Here is a 17,529-nt window from a genome sequence, read left to right as displayed (position 1 = left end):
CTATTCTACTTACGGAAAAAAAACTAAACTGGCACCGCGTTTGTTCCGTAAGTAGAATAGGTAAGGCGTAGGACATACAGCGTAAGCGTTTAAGAATGCATTTAAAGCCGTTAATTTGTGTTCATAAAGTATATACAGTTGTATTTTATTTTAAAATGACCGATGGTTTCGCTAGATAAGACTCTTATTCCTCATTTAAAGCTCTTTGAAGCTGCACTGAAACTGACATTTTGACCTTCAACCGTTTGGTGCCCATTGAAGTCCACTATATGGAGAATAATCCTTGAATGTTTTAATTTCATTCGACTGACGAAAGAAAGACATAAACATCCTGGATGACATGGGGGTGAGTAAATTATCAGGTAAAGTTTATTTAAAAGTGGACTAATCCTTTAATATACGAAAAAAAGGTGTGAATGGTCAACTGTTGTCTCCTTGTAAATAAAGGAGCCATTCATTCGGTCTGCCCAGATTGGACAGTCCACAGGGCGCTGTAATGGATCCTAGCAGAATGACCGCTACTTTCAGAGTTCTCCACTGATTCAGGTCACTTTGAGTTTCGCCTCCCATTTCAGGACCTTGATGGAAACTGTCGGGAGAGTCTCACTCTTCTACCTCTGAACACTCGAGTGCCCTGTGCAGGTAACAGTGCACATAAGAAGGGTTCCTGCCAGAACCTTCTTTCAATGTGTTTTGTTTGTGATGTTAGAAAGCGAATAGAGCTGCCCTGGTCAAACATAACACTCGTGGTCCGGTTGATTTTAACTTGCCCTTTGATTCAGGTCAAATTGATGGTGTACTTAAGTTACAGGTACAAAATGATGCAAAACTAAAATGTAATAATTCAAGATCCCAAAGTAAAATTATGTGTGGGTTCAGTTTCCACTTGTTCATGTTGAGCTTCTTCAACTTTTATGCACTTTACAGATGAAAGAGATTTAATGCTGGCAGGTCTCTGTGATAATCTGCTGTACTTGTGTGTTTTCTGTATATGAAATGTTAAATTAACAGAATCAAAAACATCCTTTGTAATATTTGTATTTGTAAATAAGAATTTGAAATAAAGGAAAGTCTGTTGAGAGATTCTATGCTTCTCCTCCTTGTACTGAATAATTGTTTTAGTGTACTGAGTAGTTGGAAGATGGTGATTTAATGCTGGTTAATATAATGAAGGTTAAGCAACAATCACAAATGAGGGTAACACTTTATTTTACAGTGTCATTGTCACACGTGACATGTAGTTACTCTTATAATAACTATAAATTATGCATAATTACATGCAACTAACCCTAAACCTAACCAAATCAGGTACCACTTTATTTTACAGTGTCCTTTTTACATATGTTACATGTACTTACCATAGTAATTATGCATAGTTGCATGCAAATAACCCTCAACCAAACTCTAATCCTACCCTATAGTAATGTTAATTAATATTACTCTGTACTTAAATGTATAATTACACTGTAAAAGTGACACCTTAAAATAAAGTGTAACACAAATGAGGGTAGAAGCGTTACCATTGAGATGCATCACTGTTGAGCTTGACCTTTACCCTTCATGTCCTGCTCAAAAAGTCTCTTAAAATGTGCACACTATCCATCCTAAATAGTATGCGAGATTACAATAAGCGTGTCCCAAAGCATAGTATGTTGAAAAGAGTATGCCAAAAGTCAACCATTTCCGGTAGATTTTCGAAGTGTGCAATGGCTAAAATTGGCCAGAACACATTGTGCATTGGAGGAGGATTTGGTTCAGAACTACAAACACAAATAAAGTGTTTAAAAAACTACAAACATGGCGGGTGTGCAAGAGCTATGGTTAAAAAGAGAGGTTTAAATAAAGGGTTTTGAGTGAACGTTTAACCTAATAAAAAAAATATGTATTTAACATTATCTGTGTTATATTTCATTTGCAACAACAATGTGGACTTTTATAAAGATCTGATCGTTAAATGAAATGTAAAGGATTTTAACTGTGGTAAGATGATTGACAGGCCAGTTTATGGTGACAGGATGTGTGTAATCAACCTAAGCGTCCCTTAAAAGACGCAATTTAATGACGTTATAGTATGTCCCAAAGCTTGTCTCATCTTTTGCTACACACTCAAATGAGTACTTTTAGGGCGTAATATAAGTAAGCGAATTGGGATGTAGCATTAGTGCTTATGGAAGGGCAATATTCTCCAAATAGTCCTTTTTGGCTGCTCAAATCGGATTTCAAATGTCTTTTGCGACACGACACACAACAATAACGTCGAAGCTGGTGACAGAAATGCCTAAATGGTTCAGTATGTAATAGACACAGGCCGTGTAAACCTCACTCCCCTGATCTCAAGCGGCTGATGCTAGAAATTTTAGTCTTAGTTAGAGGGCCCGCCTCCCATACCAGCGACCCGGGTTCGAGTCCTGCTTAAAGCAGGCGGTTCGAACATGAGAGGTTATAAGTACATAGTGCATAGTATATAATATGCCAATTGGGATGCAACTTATGTCTGAATTCACAGTATTCATAAAACGGTAGGCTAAGATGACCTACTACTTCCGGCGAGATTCGGAAGTGCAGATCCAGTGAACACTTTACTCTCTCAATTGGCAAGACCGACCCGAGTTTGAATCTGCCTTTTCCCAAACTCATTCTTCTCCCTTTTCTCATCACATATCAGCTTGGAGAGGCGTTTATTTTAAGTAAAAATTAAGAAAATATTTAAAAAGTCGAAATAAGAGGGTTCGGAAAGGGCTTTAAGGACAGTAATGTCCCAATAAGGCAGCATCCATTTATGTTTTTAATAATCATAAACACTGAATATGTTGTTATTATTGCATACTGTTTTATAATGTACTGCAAATGGTGCAAATTTGTACTAAGTAGCATCTAACAACTATTGGCCATAACAAAATGCTGATTTTGTGAAGTTTCATGGAGGTGGTAATATGGCAGCCACATGTTTGTTTCTCTTCTCACTCTATCAATGCCAAAAGATAAGGTCAGGGAGGGACAAATGAACCAGAAGGTCCTGAAACTTCCTCTTATTTTGCAGTCCTCATTAACAGCTCATTGTTTTGTGGCCCTCGGTTGCACTCAAAGCCCCCTGCACCCTCATCCGCATCTCTTGACACAGTCACTCCCAACTTGTAAACGTTGCCATGGTGATGCTTCAGGCATGGTCAAGAATCCACAGCTGAACAGTGGGAGACGGAATGGGGGAAGATGCTAGTCTTGGGGTCTCAGTGGGAAAGGTCCTTTTATAGGACATAATGACGCCAGAACTCTTGGGAAAGGCAATAAACCGCTGCTGTATGTCTGTGTATCCATGCCATTCAGTGCGTCGCTGGTTTGATCAGTCTTCTCAATGACATCATTATTCTGTGGGAAATGTAATGACGCTTCTGGAAAAGTCGCAACTGGAGTATAATAGGCCTGTTAGAGGCATTACACACCTCTGAACTCATTTTGATTCATAATATGTGCTTGTACTATGTGTAAAAAAAAAGCATGTGATTTTTTTGTGTTGTTTTGACTTTAAAATAATAATAATAAAATGCCTAGATCATCTAGATATAGATCTAATTGACTCATCCCTTTCTTAAACAATGATTAAAGTGTTAGTTTACCCAGAAATTTAAATTCTGTAATTCCCGTAAGACCTTTGGTAATCTTCAGAACACAAATTAAGATATTTTTGATGAAATCTGCATAGGCAGCAATGACATTTCCTCTCTCAAGTTCCAATAATGTACTAAAAACACATTTAAATCAGTTCATGTGAGTACAGTGGTTCAATATTAATATTATAAAGCCACAAGAATATTTTTGGTGCGCCAAAATAACGACTTATTTAGTGACGGGTGATATCAAAGTCCCAAAGTCATGTGATTTCAGCAGTTTGATACGCGATACGAATCATGATTCGACACAAAAGATTCATAACGCTCCGAATCTTCCTGAAGCAGTGTTTTGAAATCGTCCATCACTAAATAAGTCGTTATTTAGTTTTTTTGGCGCACCAAAAATATTCTCATCGCTTTATAATATTATTATTGAACCACTGTACTCACATGAACTGATTTAAATATGTTTTTAGTACATTAATGGATCTTGAGAGAGGAAATGTCATTGCTGGCTATGCAGATTTCATCAAAAATATCTCAATTTGTGTTCTGAAGATGAATGAAGGTCTTTTGGGTGTAAAACGGCACAAGCGTGAATACTAAATGACAGAATTTCCATTTTTAGGGGAATTAACTCTTTAATAAGGCTAAATGTGGTGTTTGTTTTATAAAACATTTTGCTTCAAGGATAGATTTTTGCTAGCTAAACATGTAGCCCAAACATAAGAATTTTCTGAAATATTTTCAATTGCTGATTCTAATAAAAGTGTTTTGAAGAATTTAAAGAGTATTAATGAGTTGATCTTCCTCGGCTTCATGACACGAGGTTGTGTTTTCACTCAATGTGTGTCTAACCGAAACCGGATATCATTATCAGAGAGGGTTTACTTAAAATCCGATTAAAACTGGATCATTTCAGATACGTAAACACAGATGTTTTCTTATCAGACTTTAAATTGTTAAAGTAAAGCTTTACTTTCAGTGTAACAATCTTGTCAGGGATATTTACAACAACAACAACAACAAAAATCTATTTATGCAATATTAAAGACTAATTACTTTTACCCCAAATACTAATTTTACTTGCCCATTTGTCAGCAAGGAATTTTTACTTGTTGAAAATGCAATCAAATTTAGTATTTAGTAACATTTTGACATTTTTTTCTTTCAAAACTTATTTGAAACCTTAGAAGTAGACATTTTACTTACATTTAATGTGCTTTCTAAAATCACTTTTGTAAATTTGTGGACATCTAAATGTCTTTGACCCATAATATCCCCTCAAAATCACAAAAAGTACACTAATATTCTAAATAAAAACAGTGATGGTTGTATTCAAGACTGCATGAACATCATTTACAATTCCATCTAACAAACAAAATTTTGTGAATATACTGTGCAGCTTCATCTTATCAAGAGATTAGTAACAACCCATATCCAAAGGTACAGCGCCATCTACTGTCTAAAAATGAACAATATGACTGAGTGCAGGCAATGTTTCCATACATTTACCCAGTCAGCTTTTGACATTTAATTAATAGTTAATCTTTTGATTTGATTAGCCTATGGAAACATTTTATCCCAGAACATTACATATGCGGTGGATTCTCAATACACGAGCTTAGAAATGCTAAATAAATCAAATATCATGTTGCAGGAAGGAAATCTCGCCTGTAATGAACAATTATAGTGTTGTTGCAGACTTGTCTGTGTCCAAAAATATGGCATTTCAGGGGGGTCCCACGGTAAAAAAATCCCATTCCAGGGAATAAATATCACGTTCTTTTGGGTGGATTCAACCCGCGGACATTAAAAACAACGCGGCAACTAGTGATGGCCGATTTCGAAACACATGCTTCATGAAGCTCCGAAGCTTCATGAATCATTTGTTTCGAATCAGTGATTCGGAGCGTGTATCAAACTGCCAAAGTCACGTGATTTTAGTAAACGAGGCTTCATTACGTCATCACTGTTTCGAAACATTTCAAAACAGTTCGAAATTTCAGTGGTTCACCGGTAGAGGGCGATGATAAAGTTAACCCATGAATCATGCAGATTCACCTGAGAAGCATTGAACAAGTGTCTATGGGTTTTACCTGATCTCTGATCAGTTTTATAAATTTGTAGATGTTTTAATTAGACATTAGAATAATTAAAATGAATAATGGTAGTTATTAATCTCTTATTGGCTTGTTTAGCTTGAGCCATGGAACAGAGAAACAAGCCTTGAAAATTGATAAAAGAACAGATATAAAGTCACTCTATATGTAGCCTAATCTTATTAGAGAATTAGTTTATTGCATTTAATAGATTTTACTTTCAATAAAACATTTGCAATAGATTTGTAAAAGGTGTTTTTACTGCATGTTTAGTTTGAGTTTTGTTGCATTTACACTCTTTTGACCACTAGGGGTCACCGTGGAGTCAAGTGTCAGATTGTTTCGAAGCCTCGAATCATCACGGCACATTTGATTCAACTGCTTCAGTGTTTCACGAAGCCTCGCTCTGCCCATCACTAGCGGCAACAGTGTAAAGTAGTCAAATTAGCTACACGCTGCAGTAGAAAGCGCGAAAAAGGCTTTGCTTTTGCGAATCGATTCGAATGAATCGGTTCATTAGAGCGAGCGATTCGATCGCGAATCAGACGTCACGCTCGCTCTTCTTCGATGGTATGGAGCAGCGCTATAAATACCGGCGGACTCCATTCGACGCTCCCTCAGTTTGTGATGTCGCGGTGGAAGAGAGACGGGACATATAAAAATGAGAAAATCAGATGTCTACACGAAGGTAAATCTTAACAAAACAACAAATTAGTACGTTTTTATAGAGTTACTCTAGTTTTTAACGGCTCTGCTTCGAAATGTATGTTGCTAAATTTGGCGCGCGCGGGTGTTTCAGCACCACGTGGTTTCTTCGACTTTCTCTGGTTGTGTGAACTTTAACTACTTTAAAACCATATTTTAGAAGTCTCAGTTCTCCTGTGGAGATGCAAAAACAGCACTGCTGGTACTTTAGCACTGTATTGATTATGTTTGTTGGTTTTTTATTTCAGGAGGCTGAATGTGGTTCTGGTTTACTTCAGATGAAGACTGTCCAGCTGATGTAAGTATGCTCTTCCTCTCTGTGTTCTGAGGACCCAGCGGTAGTCAGCTGTCCAGGCCAGGCCATGCCTGAGCTAGTGTTACTCTGCTGGAAGAGAAAGCCACTGCCGTCTGTGCTCCATCAGGATTGGCTGTTTTAGTGAATCCTGCTGTCTAGCGCTGGCCGTGCCGCCTTCTGAGAGTGGACTGTGCTCACTACATGAGGCAGCCCTAGTCTGGGGGCGAACACTCAAGTCACATGTGCTTCTAGTAGATGCAGACTTGATTCCGAGTTTCTAATTTATTTTGTTCTTACAGGTCACACAAGACCCCAAAATACCTTCATCCCAACTGAGAGGTGAGCGTTTAGTTTTGACCATTTAAAGTCTGCATAATCTAAATGGCACCCATTTCCTTAAAGGGTTAAACAAAAATGAAAATGTCATTAATTGCCCTCATGTTGTTCCACACCCGTAAAGAAACTCAAACGAAGATATTTTTGATGAAATCCGATGGCTCAGTGAGGCCTGAGCAATGACATTTCCTCTCTCAAGATCCATTAATGTACTAAAAACATATTTAAATCAGGTCATGTGAGTACAGCGGTTCAATATTAATATTATAAAGCCACGAGAATATTTTTGGTGCACCAAAAAAACAAAATGACTTTTTAACTATCTAATGATGGCCGATTTCAAAACACTGCTTCGGAGCATTACAAATCTTTTGTCGAATCAGTGATCCGGATCGCGCTTTAAACTGCTGAAATTCTGTGACTTTGGCTCCGAATCACTGATTTGATTCGGAAAGCTTAATGTTTTGAAATCTGCCATCACTATATAAGTCATCATGTTTTTTTGGTGCATCACAAATATTCTCGTGGCTTTATAATATTAGTACTCGAATTAACTTATTTAAATGTTTTTAGAAAATTAATGGATCTTGAGAGAGGAAATGTCATTGCTCAGGCCTCACTGAGCCATCAGATTTCATCAAAAATATCTCAATTTGTGTTCTGAAGATGAATGAAGTTCTTGCAGGTGTGGAACAGCATGAGGGTGAATAATGACAGAATTTTTGTTTTTGGATGAACTAACCCTTTAATGCAGAATGGTCTTATTGTGGATCAATGCATGTATTCTGAAATGTTTTAAAGTGCATTTTGCTCCGTCACATTAAGGGAAGTAAAATGAATGCAATTTTTCTTTCTATGCAGGCAGAGGTGAATGAATGTATGAGGAGTTGGAAGGTCCCTCGAGATCATCCTAGCGCAGGTAACCTTTAATCAGTAGTTCAATGTGATCCAAGTTGATACCATCATAGCAGAAGCATTTCTCTGTTGTGATGTCTTTAAATCTTGGAAGAGCATCTGCAGGGTTGGCACTGATTTTTGTTGGGTCAGTCTACAAAAATCTGACAAAGAAGCCTGCTACACTACACTTAATTTGCTATTAATGTCATAATTTGTGTTTGACTGTGCTTTCTTTTGTTGTAGGAAAGGTGAGTGAAGATCTTACGGAATTAAGATCTGGTCCTACCCAATTTATTTTTTTTATTAGTGCTCTGTATGTATGAGCATGATACAAATGACATGACAATGTAATGTTTCAGCTTTTGTCTTAATAAATTTGTTCAAACATCTGTTTTTTGCTTTATTATGGGGTCTGGAGGGTAGATTTTAAGTGTTTCAGCTTAAGATTACAACACAAAATGAAGGATGAAGACTGTATTTAAATAGATTGGATTGGTGTTGTACAAACATTCATCCTTCGTTGTCCATCTGGACATAATACACCCGTTATTGCGTCCAAATGTAATTGCTTGATGTACCAAGACTTTGAATATATCTGAAAATTGTACTAAATTTCCTCACTTTTTTTGTGGAGCGTTATATAAACCGTTAAACCACTTAAGTTCAATAATGTGTTTAGAATTTGTGACTATGAGAAAGGATGGTACAAGTATGTAGTATTGGGGGAAACGAATCTTTTCAAGGCTTTGAACTAATTGATTCGCAAAATGATTCACTTTCGATTCGCTCGAAACGCCACACGCTGGTCAGAACAGTGTAAATGCAGCGAAATCCTGCATAAACTTACCAGTTACAAATGTTTTATAGAAGGTCTAAACGATGAAACGTGAATAACAAATCATCTAATACCATTAAATTTGTTATTTTATTAAATTGTAGTCCTTTATGGAGAGCTGTAATCAAATCAAAGCTTTTAACTACAACAAATGTCTACAAGTTTATCAAATCGATCCGAGCTCAGGTAAAACAAAACATACTGACTGGTTAGAGATCATCGCCCCCTAGTGGCGAACAGTTGAAATTTCGAAACGGTTATGACGCACCAAGCCTCGTTTACTGAAATCACGTGACTCTGGCAGTTTGATGGCGCTCTGAATTACTGGTTAGAAACGATTCGCGAAGCAGTGTTGCAAAAGAACCCATAATAACTACGTTTCACAATTATTTCATACGTACAATTTTGCATCAAATGAATGTTTTTATAATGGAAATATTTACCCCATATTAATGTGACAACATGCCCCGTTACAAGATTAGTGTTTGTTTTTAATGAGCTATTTTCCACCGTGCAATAACCGTAAAATGAGACAATTTCAAGTTCTGGGTTCATATCTGGTGTGAATATAAAGGTGAAATTAATACTGTCTCCCTCTACCGGAATTACAAGGAAAATCAAATGCAAGCGTTGCTGGAGGAGAAAGAGGACAATTCTGCATGTTCATTTTTGTCTGTATACAGCAGAATATTCTTATTGGTCTTTGATGTCTGAATGTTAATGTTATTTTTGTTTGTGTATTGCGTTGTGGGTAAAATTTCTAAATCGTTCTAAATTGCAAGAAGTTGTTTGGGATATTATATTGGATATTTTTCTTTATTTAGATACAATGTGAATTAATGTTATTTAGGTACAAGTAAAATTGTAAATATATATGAGAGGTATCTCACGTATAAACCTGTATATAAAGCGTCCTTGAGCCCTAAAGGCGCTATGTAATTAAAACTTTTTTTTTATTATTATATAACCCATATAAAGAAATAAAACAACAAAGTTGAAGAAGCTCAACATGTAGGCCTACAAATGGAAACTGAACTCGCACATAATTGTACTGTACTTTACTTTTAACATTGGGATCGTGAATTGTATTAGTTTTGCATCATTATTTTGTACCTGTAACAGATCTAATTAATGTAAATTACATATTCTTAAGTGTCTGACAACTGCCATACCTGAATTTATTAGTTTCTACAATGAACCAGGAAGATCAATTTTGAGGTAAAATCTAACAAATTATAACTGATGAACTTTTCTTACAAATTACTTCGAAATCCAAAGCCGCCATTTGCTTTTCCATATAGGGATCACATTATTTCAGTGATCGAGACTGTCTTTATCATTATTTTGAAGATAATAGACCTCCAAACAGTGAGCTTTGTCTGTTTGGATTCCCGCCACAGCTTTTTAAAGTGGAAAAAGAGCGCTTACGTGATTTTACGCGCTAAACTCTCGATGTGATCTACACATTATAAACTAACACAAACGATCAGTTCCTATGACTTGAAGATCGACGAAAGTGGGCGGGCCTATGTGTGAAACACGTCACTAGCGCCGCCCCTCAATAGTCATGTGACCTCGATGTTGACGTACTCCGCTGCGGGACATTAGCGCGGTTTAATCCAAACCCGGCAGCTGTTCCTTCGCACGGTTTCTTAATTTCCACTCGAAGAAATGTCCGAACATCGAAGATACAAATGCGAAAACGATTACAAACCTGACGAGAACAGGTAAGAATTTCAAAACTTGCTCGGTGAAGATGATTTTACTTTTAAGGCTGTGTTCACGGTTTGCTAGCATAGCAAGACACTAAGCTATTGTCTACATTTAGTCTGTTTTGGTCTTTAAATCACGCTTTTTTGCACTCCTTTTAACTTTTCACAGTCTTTTTATGTCTCTAACTCTTGTCGACACCTTTTATATAGTGAATGAGTGAGGTGTGAAGATCTCCCGCCTCGCGTTTAGGCTGTAAATGAGTAGTTGGCGCCATCAGAACATCAGGATTTTACCACAGCACTCACTTCTCTCAGTGTGCTTTATTATTTAGTCGTTTTTATGTTGTAGTGAGCAGCTCAATATCGTGTGTGTTGACAGCAGAATACTTCCTTGAAAACAAAGGCCAACTTAAACAGTAATATTTGCTAGTTTTGGTGTAATAAGTTGTTTTTTGGGTGCAAGAAGATATTTATAATACAGCAGATTTGTGTGTAATATGATTAAAGGATTAGTTCACTTTTAAGTTAAAACTTCCTGATAATTTACTCACCTCCATGTCATCCAGGATGTTCATGTCTTTCTTTCTTCAGTCGAAAAGAATTGAAGGTTTTTGATGAAAACATTCCAGCTTTAAACGAGGAATAAAGGTCTTGTAGAGAAGGTCATCTAGAGAAACCATGGCTCATTTTCTTTAAAAACAAATTAAAAATTATATACGTTTTAACCATAAGTGCTCATCTTGAACTAGCTCTCTTCTTGGTTAAAGTGTGAACTAATTGTTATATACTTGCACTAGCATATTGTATATAACAATTTAGTTCAAACTTTGACCTGTGGAGGGCAGTAATACACTTAGCAGTGTCTAAACTGCCGGAATTCTAGATGAGCATTTATAGTTAAAACATATAAAATTATTATTATTATTTTTTTAGAAAATGAGCAATGGTTTCTCTAGATAAGACTCTTATTCATCGTCTGGTATTGTTTAAAGCTCTTTGAAGCTTCACTGAAACTGTAGTTTTGACCTTCAACCCGTTGAACCCCAGTGAAGTCCACTATATGGAGAAAAATCCTGGGATGTTTTCCTCAAAAACCTTCATTTTTTTCAACTGAAGAAAGACATGAACATCTTGGATGACATGGGGGTGAGTAAATTATCAGGAAATTTTAATATGAAAGTGAACTAATCCTTTAATGTTTTTACATGAATTCATTATTTACAAACTGCTCATGTTTCTAATGCATGTAAACTCATTCTTCATGTGTCTTGAAGGAACAAAGGCGCTTCAAGATGGTCCCATTGTAGGAAGCGTGGAGCAGATGGTGTTCTGAGGAAATCCAATGCTGAAGAAGAGCCGGCCAGAGATCAGAGATGTTCACAGAGCTCACGCAGACCAGAAAGGTACGATTTCTCATCTTGCGTTTAGTGTCTGACTGTGTGTCAGGCGCCGCTTTCTCAAGAGAGTCAACTGGATTTGTTTTGAAGTGTTGTTCAGTGTGTATCGGATGCATAAATTGAATGAAATTGTGTCTGATCTCATCCTGGCATTCAAATGATGGTTGGTTAATTTGTCATGACTGAACGAGCCATTTTTGTGTGCAGTTTTACAACCCCAGAGAGTGACGGACCCGTGTCCAGAGTGAAAAACTGGGGCGATGAGGTGGAGGCCGAGGAAATGCGATCAAATGTCCGGCGTGATATGCATCGGTCAGTTGCCTCTCTTGATATAAATCAGATTTGTTTTGCATACATAACCATTTTTCTTGGCTAAATATTGATTTAGTTTGATAATATGAATGCACAGGCGTAATTGGTTCTCTTTTTCAGATACAGAAGAAGGATTCTTGCGGCTGATTTTCCTCAAAGAGACAGAAAAATCTCATCTGGAAGGTTTGTGATTGTAACATTTTCCGTGTTTTCACTTCAAGTGTATGAGTTTGAGTTTAACCCAAGCTTTTCTTGTTCCCTCAGTTCAGACTCCAGAGACTCCAGAGACTCCAAAGACTCTCCTGCTAAAGGCGACATGGAGACAGACGAGACCACGCTCGTGAGACGACAGAAACAGATCAATTATGGGAAAAACACGCTCGCGTATGACAGATACATCAAAGAAGTTCCCAAGTGCGTGAGATCATGCTTGTTTTTTCTAAATAAACGCATGTATTAACCTGCTATGACCTCTTGGATTGTCTTATTGATAAGGCTTATCTTAAATGCTTTATTTTAGGCATATGAGACAGCAGGGCGTTCATCCAAAGACTCCAAACAAGTTCAAGAAGTACAGCCGGCGCTCCTGGGACCAGCAGATCAAGCTGTGGCGGGTCAAGCTTCACGCGTGGGATCCTCCTGCGGAAGAGGGAGGCGACCTGCAGCAAATGTAAGCTTCCTAAAAGGGAAAAACACCATTACATGTGGCAACACAATGATTAATTGTAGTTTTAGAGTTTCCAGTGTTCATTTACTCCGTTTTTGTAACAGAGAGGAGATCGACTTTGATGAAATCATGGACTTTGAGTTCGATGTGGAGTGTTCGGCAGATACTGAATCCCAGTGTCCAACAACCAATGCACCATCACTGTCTCTGACGGAGGTAAGTTTCCTAATTTACAATTCAGTTTCCAATACTGAAGTAAATATGATCAGTCCCACCAGGAATCCACGTTTTTCAATTAAAAATGGCGGCAATTTCCAGAAGTTTGTGAAATGGTCTCAAATGCAGTGTTAATTTCACTGACGAATAATTTTTGTCAACAAATAAAAACGAAACGAAAATGATAGAGAGGGAGGATTTGGAAAGATATCTAGTCAGGACTTCTGTCCTGTGTGGAAGATGCGTACATTTGAAGTGTAACGTGCTGATCTAACCGTGGGAAAGCGTGGCGCACATGTATGCCATGCGATTGCTTATAAGCTAATGTTGATGAATTATGACAATGTTTACTACACAATGGGTCTCATTCATGAAACACGAGCAGAACGAATTTTTATGTAAATCGTGTGTAAAGTGGTTCTGGCGTAAATTTTCGGATTCATTAAAATGTTCGTATTTTCCAAATGTTAGTTGGTACGAAAGAAATCTACACCTGCTCCCAGCCACGCGTAAATAGTGCGTTTAACATCCGAACGTTTTGCTCATTAATAAGGCTGCATTTTAATTCACCTTAATAAGGTACATATTTACACAGCATTTTGAAAAAATATTATATATAGTAATTACATACGTTTTTTCTTTTTTACTTTTATTGTGAGAGCCAGTAATAGCATCTGCAAACGGAGCACTTTAATCAAATAATTAATTGATTTCAATAGGGCTGGGCAAACTAATGGCCCCAAATGGCCAAAATCCTTCGTTTGGTGTCATAATATGATGCCCATATATAGTTGTCAGTTGGATTTAATGGGCGGGATTTATGGTAATTGAGAATGAGCGTGCACGCGAGTCCCATTTACATCTGATTGGAATTCATTAACACACACACATTTCACTATCACTTCTGACGTTTACGAAGTATTTGTGAATCAGGAGAAGAGTTTTCTGGAAGGTCTCTTTACGCGCAAATCGCTCACATATTTACTCGTATATTTACGAATGTTTCATGAATGAGACCCATTGTTTATATGGTAATAAGTTGTAAACGGTTGTAAGAATGCATATTTTATCTCCCTCGTCTGAACTTAAATGAGCAGACTGTAGACAGAATAAGAGTCACTGTATTTTTGGGATGGTTTATAATTATTTTTACCTGGTCATTATTGTTATTTTGTTTACATATCAAACTATTTAACTTAATTTAATTGCTTTGAATGTCACACGGCAACGTTTTTACGCAGAAAGTTCTTTAAGATTGTTCCTGGTAAAACATTTTTGAAAACATCCATTCAATTTTTTTTTTATCAAATATTGAAATGAGAAATCTTTATATAATGTTTGTTTATATTTATGTGAGTTGATTAACTGCTGTTTTTTACTATTACTGTGCTAATTGTTTATTTATTTTTTAATTTTGTTCTTGCCATGAAAATAGCCATAGAATAAACAAACAAACAAGCTTAATTTAATTTAATTTAATTCATAGTAAACTACTCTATCTTCTGTCACAGGAAGGAAAGACTAAGAACATTATTTGACACATTATTAAGGGTTATTATTAAAACCTAAAACCATAAAAAATATCTTCATTAGTTGAAATAAATGTTAAATGAAATAAAAATATAAAAAAAACAATTATTTCATGTAGATTCCAAGCTTTAGCTTAACCTGATGTACTAAAATAACTAAAACAGAAATAAAACTATAATGACATTTGAAAACTAAAAGACAAACAAAAAATTACTAAAATTACAATGAAAGCAGAAAAACTAAAAATCGAATCAATTTTTTTTTAAACAAACTATAATACTACCGCAAGTGTGTCAATCCCTGAAAAGCACTGAATTTAGCTCTCTTTTGTGTCTTTTTGCACTTAAACGGTCAAAAAAAAACTCAGTTTTGGCAAGTAAAGTACAGTTGGTTGTCTTAAGTGAACAAGAAACAGTTTGGAGAATATCTGATGTATATCAGTGTATTGGATCTGTGTATTGTTTGAGAAATGCTTACTTAATGCATTACAACTTGACTAAATCTACAGTACACTTAGTGGACTGAAATCTATTTTATTTAACTAAAATCGTATATTTAGTCAACTAAAACGAGACTAAAACAATTTCCAATGACTAAAATATGGCAAACTAAATGGCATTTTAGTCAAAAGACTGACTAAAACTAAATCAAAATTTGCTGTCAAAATTAACACTGCTCAAATGAACCTAGAAAAGATTTTTATTTATTTTTCTTCTGCTGTTGTAATGCATCTATAGTGTGATGGTTACACTAAAATTGATTAGGGATGAGTATGAATACTCGGAAATGACATTTCAATACCATTTTTAGTTCGTTTTTTTTATGAGGTTATTAACTTTTTCCTCTCTTGTTGCAGGACTCATTCACAGGAACCCCTAAAAAGATGATGAAAATGGATGAGGATGCCGAAATGTCCTGAGCAGCTACACTGACATCGAGAGAATCCTGAGCAGCTGAATTATTTTAATGCACTGTTCATCTCACAGTTTGTTTTGATGATTATAGTGAAATGCTTTCAGCAGATTCTGGTGTTTTTGTGATAACACGGGTTTTGACGGCTTCTTAAAGAGAAGGTTTTGTCGCCTTCATCACCGAATGCACCATGTTCTTTCCACCTTTTCCTTTTTTGGGTCTTGAAAAGAAAATGTAAATGTGTAAATTTTGGAATTGTTTAACTTCCTGTGGTGGTAATCCAGTGCTCAGCGGACCTTCTCTTGTATTTATCAGTTTGTTGAAACGCGCAACGGATTTGCAATGTTAAGTAGTTTGTGATTTTAAATGTTTTGTTTTTTTTTAGATTTTTTTTTTTTTTACTTAATTTCTATTTTATTAAGAACCTTTTGAAAATAAATACAGTATTAAACTGGAATGACCAGATAATAGTTGTCGGTTTTGTCTCACTGTACATGTCTAATCATGAGAATGTGTTGTTCATACTGCCAGGGCAGTCATGCTTTAGGCATTAATCTATGGAAAATAACTCAAGATGAAGATGAGAAATAGACTTTCTCAAGACCTTTTGAATGAAACGAAATGTAAAGTCCATTCTTTGCAGTAACCTTTTGGATGGAGCCCTTACATTTTACAATAAATGAGTAAAACAATGTGGAATCACTACAAAATGCATATTTGTAAAACAAATTGATGCTGTCTAATGCAGGAATTTTCATTCTTTAAAGGATTAGTTCACTTTCAAATGAAAATTAGCCTAAACTTTACTCACCCTCAAGCTGTGACAGTGCAATTTCATTTTCTTCATAAGTACAAGTTATGACCCAATTGACTGACTTTCTTCTTTCCGATGAACATTCGGAGATTCGGAGCGTTATGAATCTTGTGTCGAATCAGCGGTTCGGAGTCCCAAAGTCACGTGATTTCAGCAGTTTGACACACGATCCGAATCATGATTCGGCACAAAAGATTCATAACGCTCCGAAGCTTCATGAAGCAGTGTTTTGAAATCGGCCATCACTATATAAGTCGTTATTTTGTTTTTTTGTTGCACCGAAAATATTCTCGTGGCTTTATAATATTAATATTGAACCACTGTACTCACATGAACTGATTTAAATATGTTTTTAGTACATTAATGGATCTTGAGAGAGGAAATGTCATTTCTCAGGCCTCACAGAGCCATTGGATTTCATCAAAAATATCTTAATTTGCGTTCTGAAGATTAAAGAAGGTCTTACGGGTGTGGAATGACATGAGGGCGAGTAATAAATGACAGAAATTTCATTTTTGGGTGAACTAGCTCTTTAAGTTGAAAATTTGTATGCATCTTCTTTGGTGGACAAATCATCTAATATGACTAGATACTTTAAAAAAACATGGCCGGCAGCAGCGTACCAATTTTTGTGAAAATTCGTGCTATAATCAAATTAGAATCTAAATTCTTTCTTACCAGAATTTTTTCATATCACTTTAATTTTTATGATTATAATAAAACTTTATCAGAGTTTATAAGATTGCCACTTGTGGCTATGTTTTACAAAATAAGATATTTCAGTAACACTAAACAGTTTCCATAGTATGGAAGAAAAAATACTATGGGTTTGTTTACCAGCATTCTTCAAAATATCTTCTTTTGTGTTCAGCAGAATAAAGAAATTCATACAGATTTGGAACAACTTGAGAGTGAGTAAATAATGACTTGAATGAAAAAAATATTTTTTGGGTGCACTGTCCCTTTAATGAAGTGCACACGATCCACTTCTGTCTCAATCCTACGGATTATTTTCTTTCTAGGCACTAGTATATCCCACTTTAATGAAAATATTTATATTTCAGGTAAGCCACATACCACCATAAACACCTGAAATAACACCCATAAACACTTCTAGGCACCATAAAATGCGCGTAGTGTATTTTGTGCATCATAAATGCTGATGTCTATGTAGGCAGCTCACTAGGTATT

The 17,529-nt window shown here is 36.1% G+C and overlaps 1 protein-coding gene, 1 long non-coding RNA gene and 1 other non-coding gene across 5 annotated transcripts; all 3 read left to right on the top strand.

The window, feature by feature from the left end:
* Positions 1-6,271: 6,271 nt before the first annotated feature.
* Positions 6,272-8,326, top strand: LOC137003565 (uncharacterized). Of its 2 annotated transcripts, XR_010892010.1 has the most exons (5): positions 6,272-6,398; positions 6,664-6,713; positions 7,010-7,049; positions 7,908-7,965; positions 8,187-8,326. It is a non-coding gene; the product is annotated as an uncharacterized lncRNA (long non-coding RNA). The 2 variants fall into 2 exon arrangements; XR_010891999.1 differs by having other exon boundaries at positions 6,284-6,398; positions 7,908-8,326.
* LOC137024039 (small nucleolar RNA SNORA74) lies at positions 6,747-6,942 on the top strand. Its single transcript, XR_010895616.1, has one exon. It is a non-coding gene; the product is annotated as a small nucleolar RNA SNORA74 (small nucleolar RNA).
* A 2,025-nt stretch (positions 8,327-10,351) lies between the features above and the next one.
* On the top strand, positions 10,352-16,275 carry slbp (stem-loop histone mRNA binding protein). Of its 2 annotated transcripts, none has more exons than XM_067363698.1 (8): positions 10,352-10,505; positions 11,765-11,893; positions 12,095-12,199; positions 12,326-12,382; positions 12,464-12,613; positions 12,720-12,869; positions 12,971-13,082; positions 15,469-16,275. In XM_067363698.1, exons 1-8 carry the CDS (start codon positions 10,450-10,452, stop codon positions 15,529-15,531), a joined length of 822 nt encoding a protein of 273 aa, XP_067219799.1. In that variant the 5' UTR covers positions 10,352-10,449; the 3' UTR covers positions 15,532-16,275. The 2 variants fall into 2 exon arrangements, with proteins under 2 accessions (XP_067219799.1, XP_067219724.1); XM_067363623.1 differs by having other exon boundaries at positions 12,320-12,382; positions 15,469-16,273.
* Positions 16,276-17,529: the final 1,254 nt, after the last annotated feature.

This window comes from Chanodichthys erythropterus, chromosome 1 (genome assembly GCF_024489055.1).
Source record: "Chanodichthys erythropterus isolate Z2021 chromosome 1, ASM2448905v1, whole genome shotgun sequence".
NCBI classification, from domain to species: domain Eukaryota; kingdom Metazoa; phylum Chordata; class Actinopteri; order Cypriniformes; family Xenocyprididae; genus Chanodichthys; species Chanodichthys erythropterus.
The sequence above is the reverse complement of the archived record's forward strand: the minus strand, read 5'-3'. Positions and strand labels throughout refer to the sequence as shown.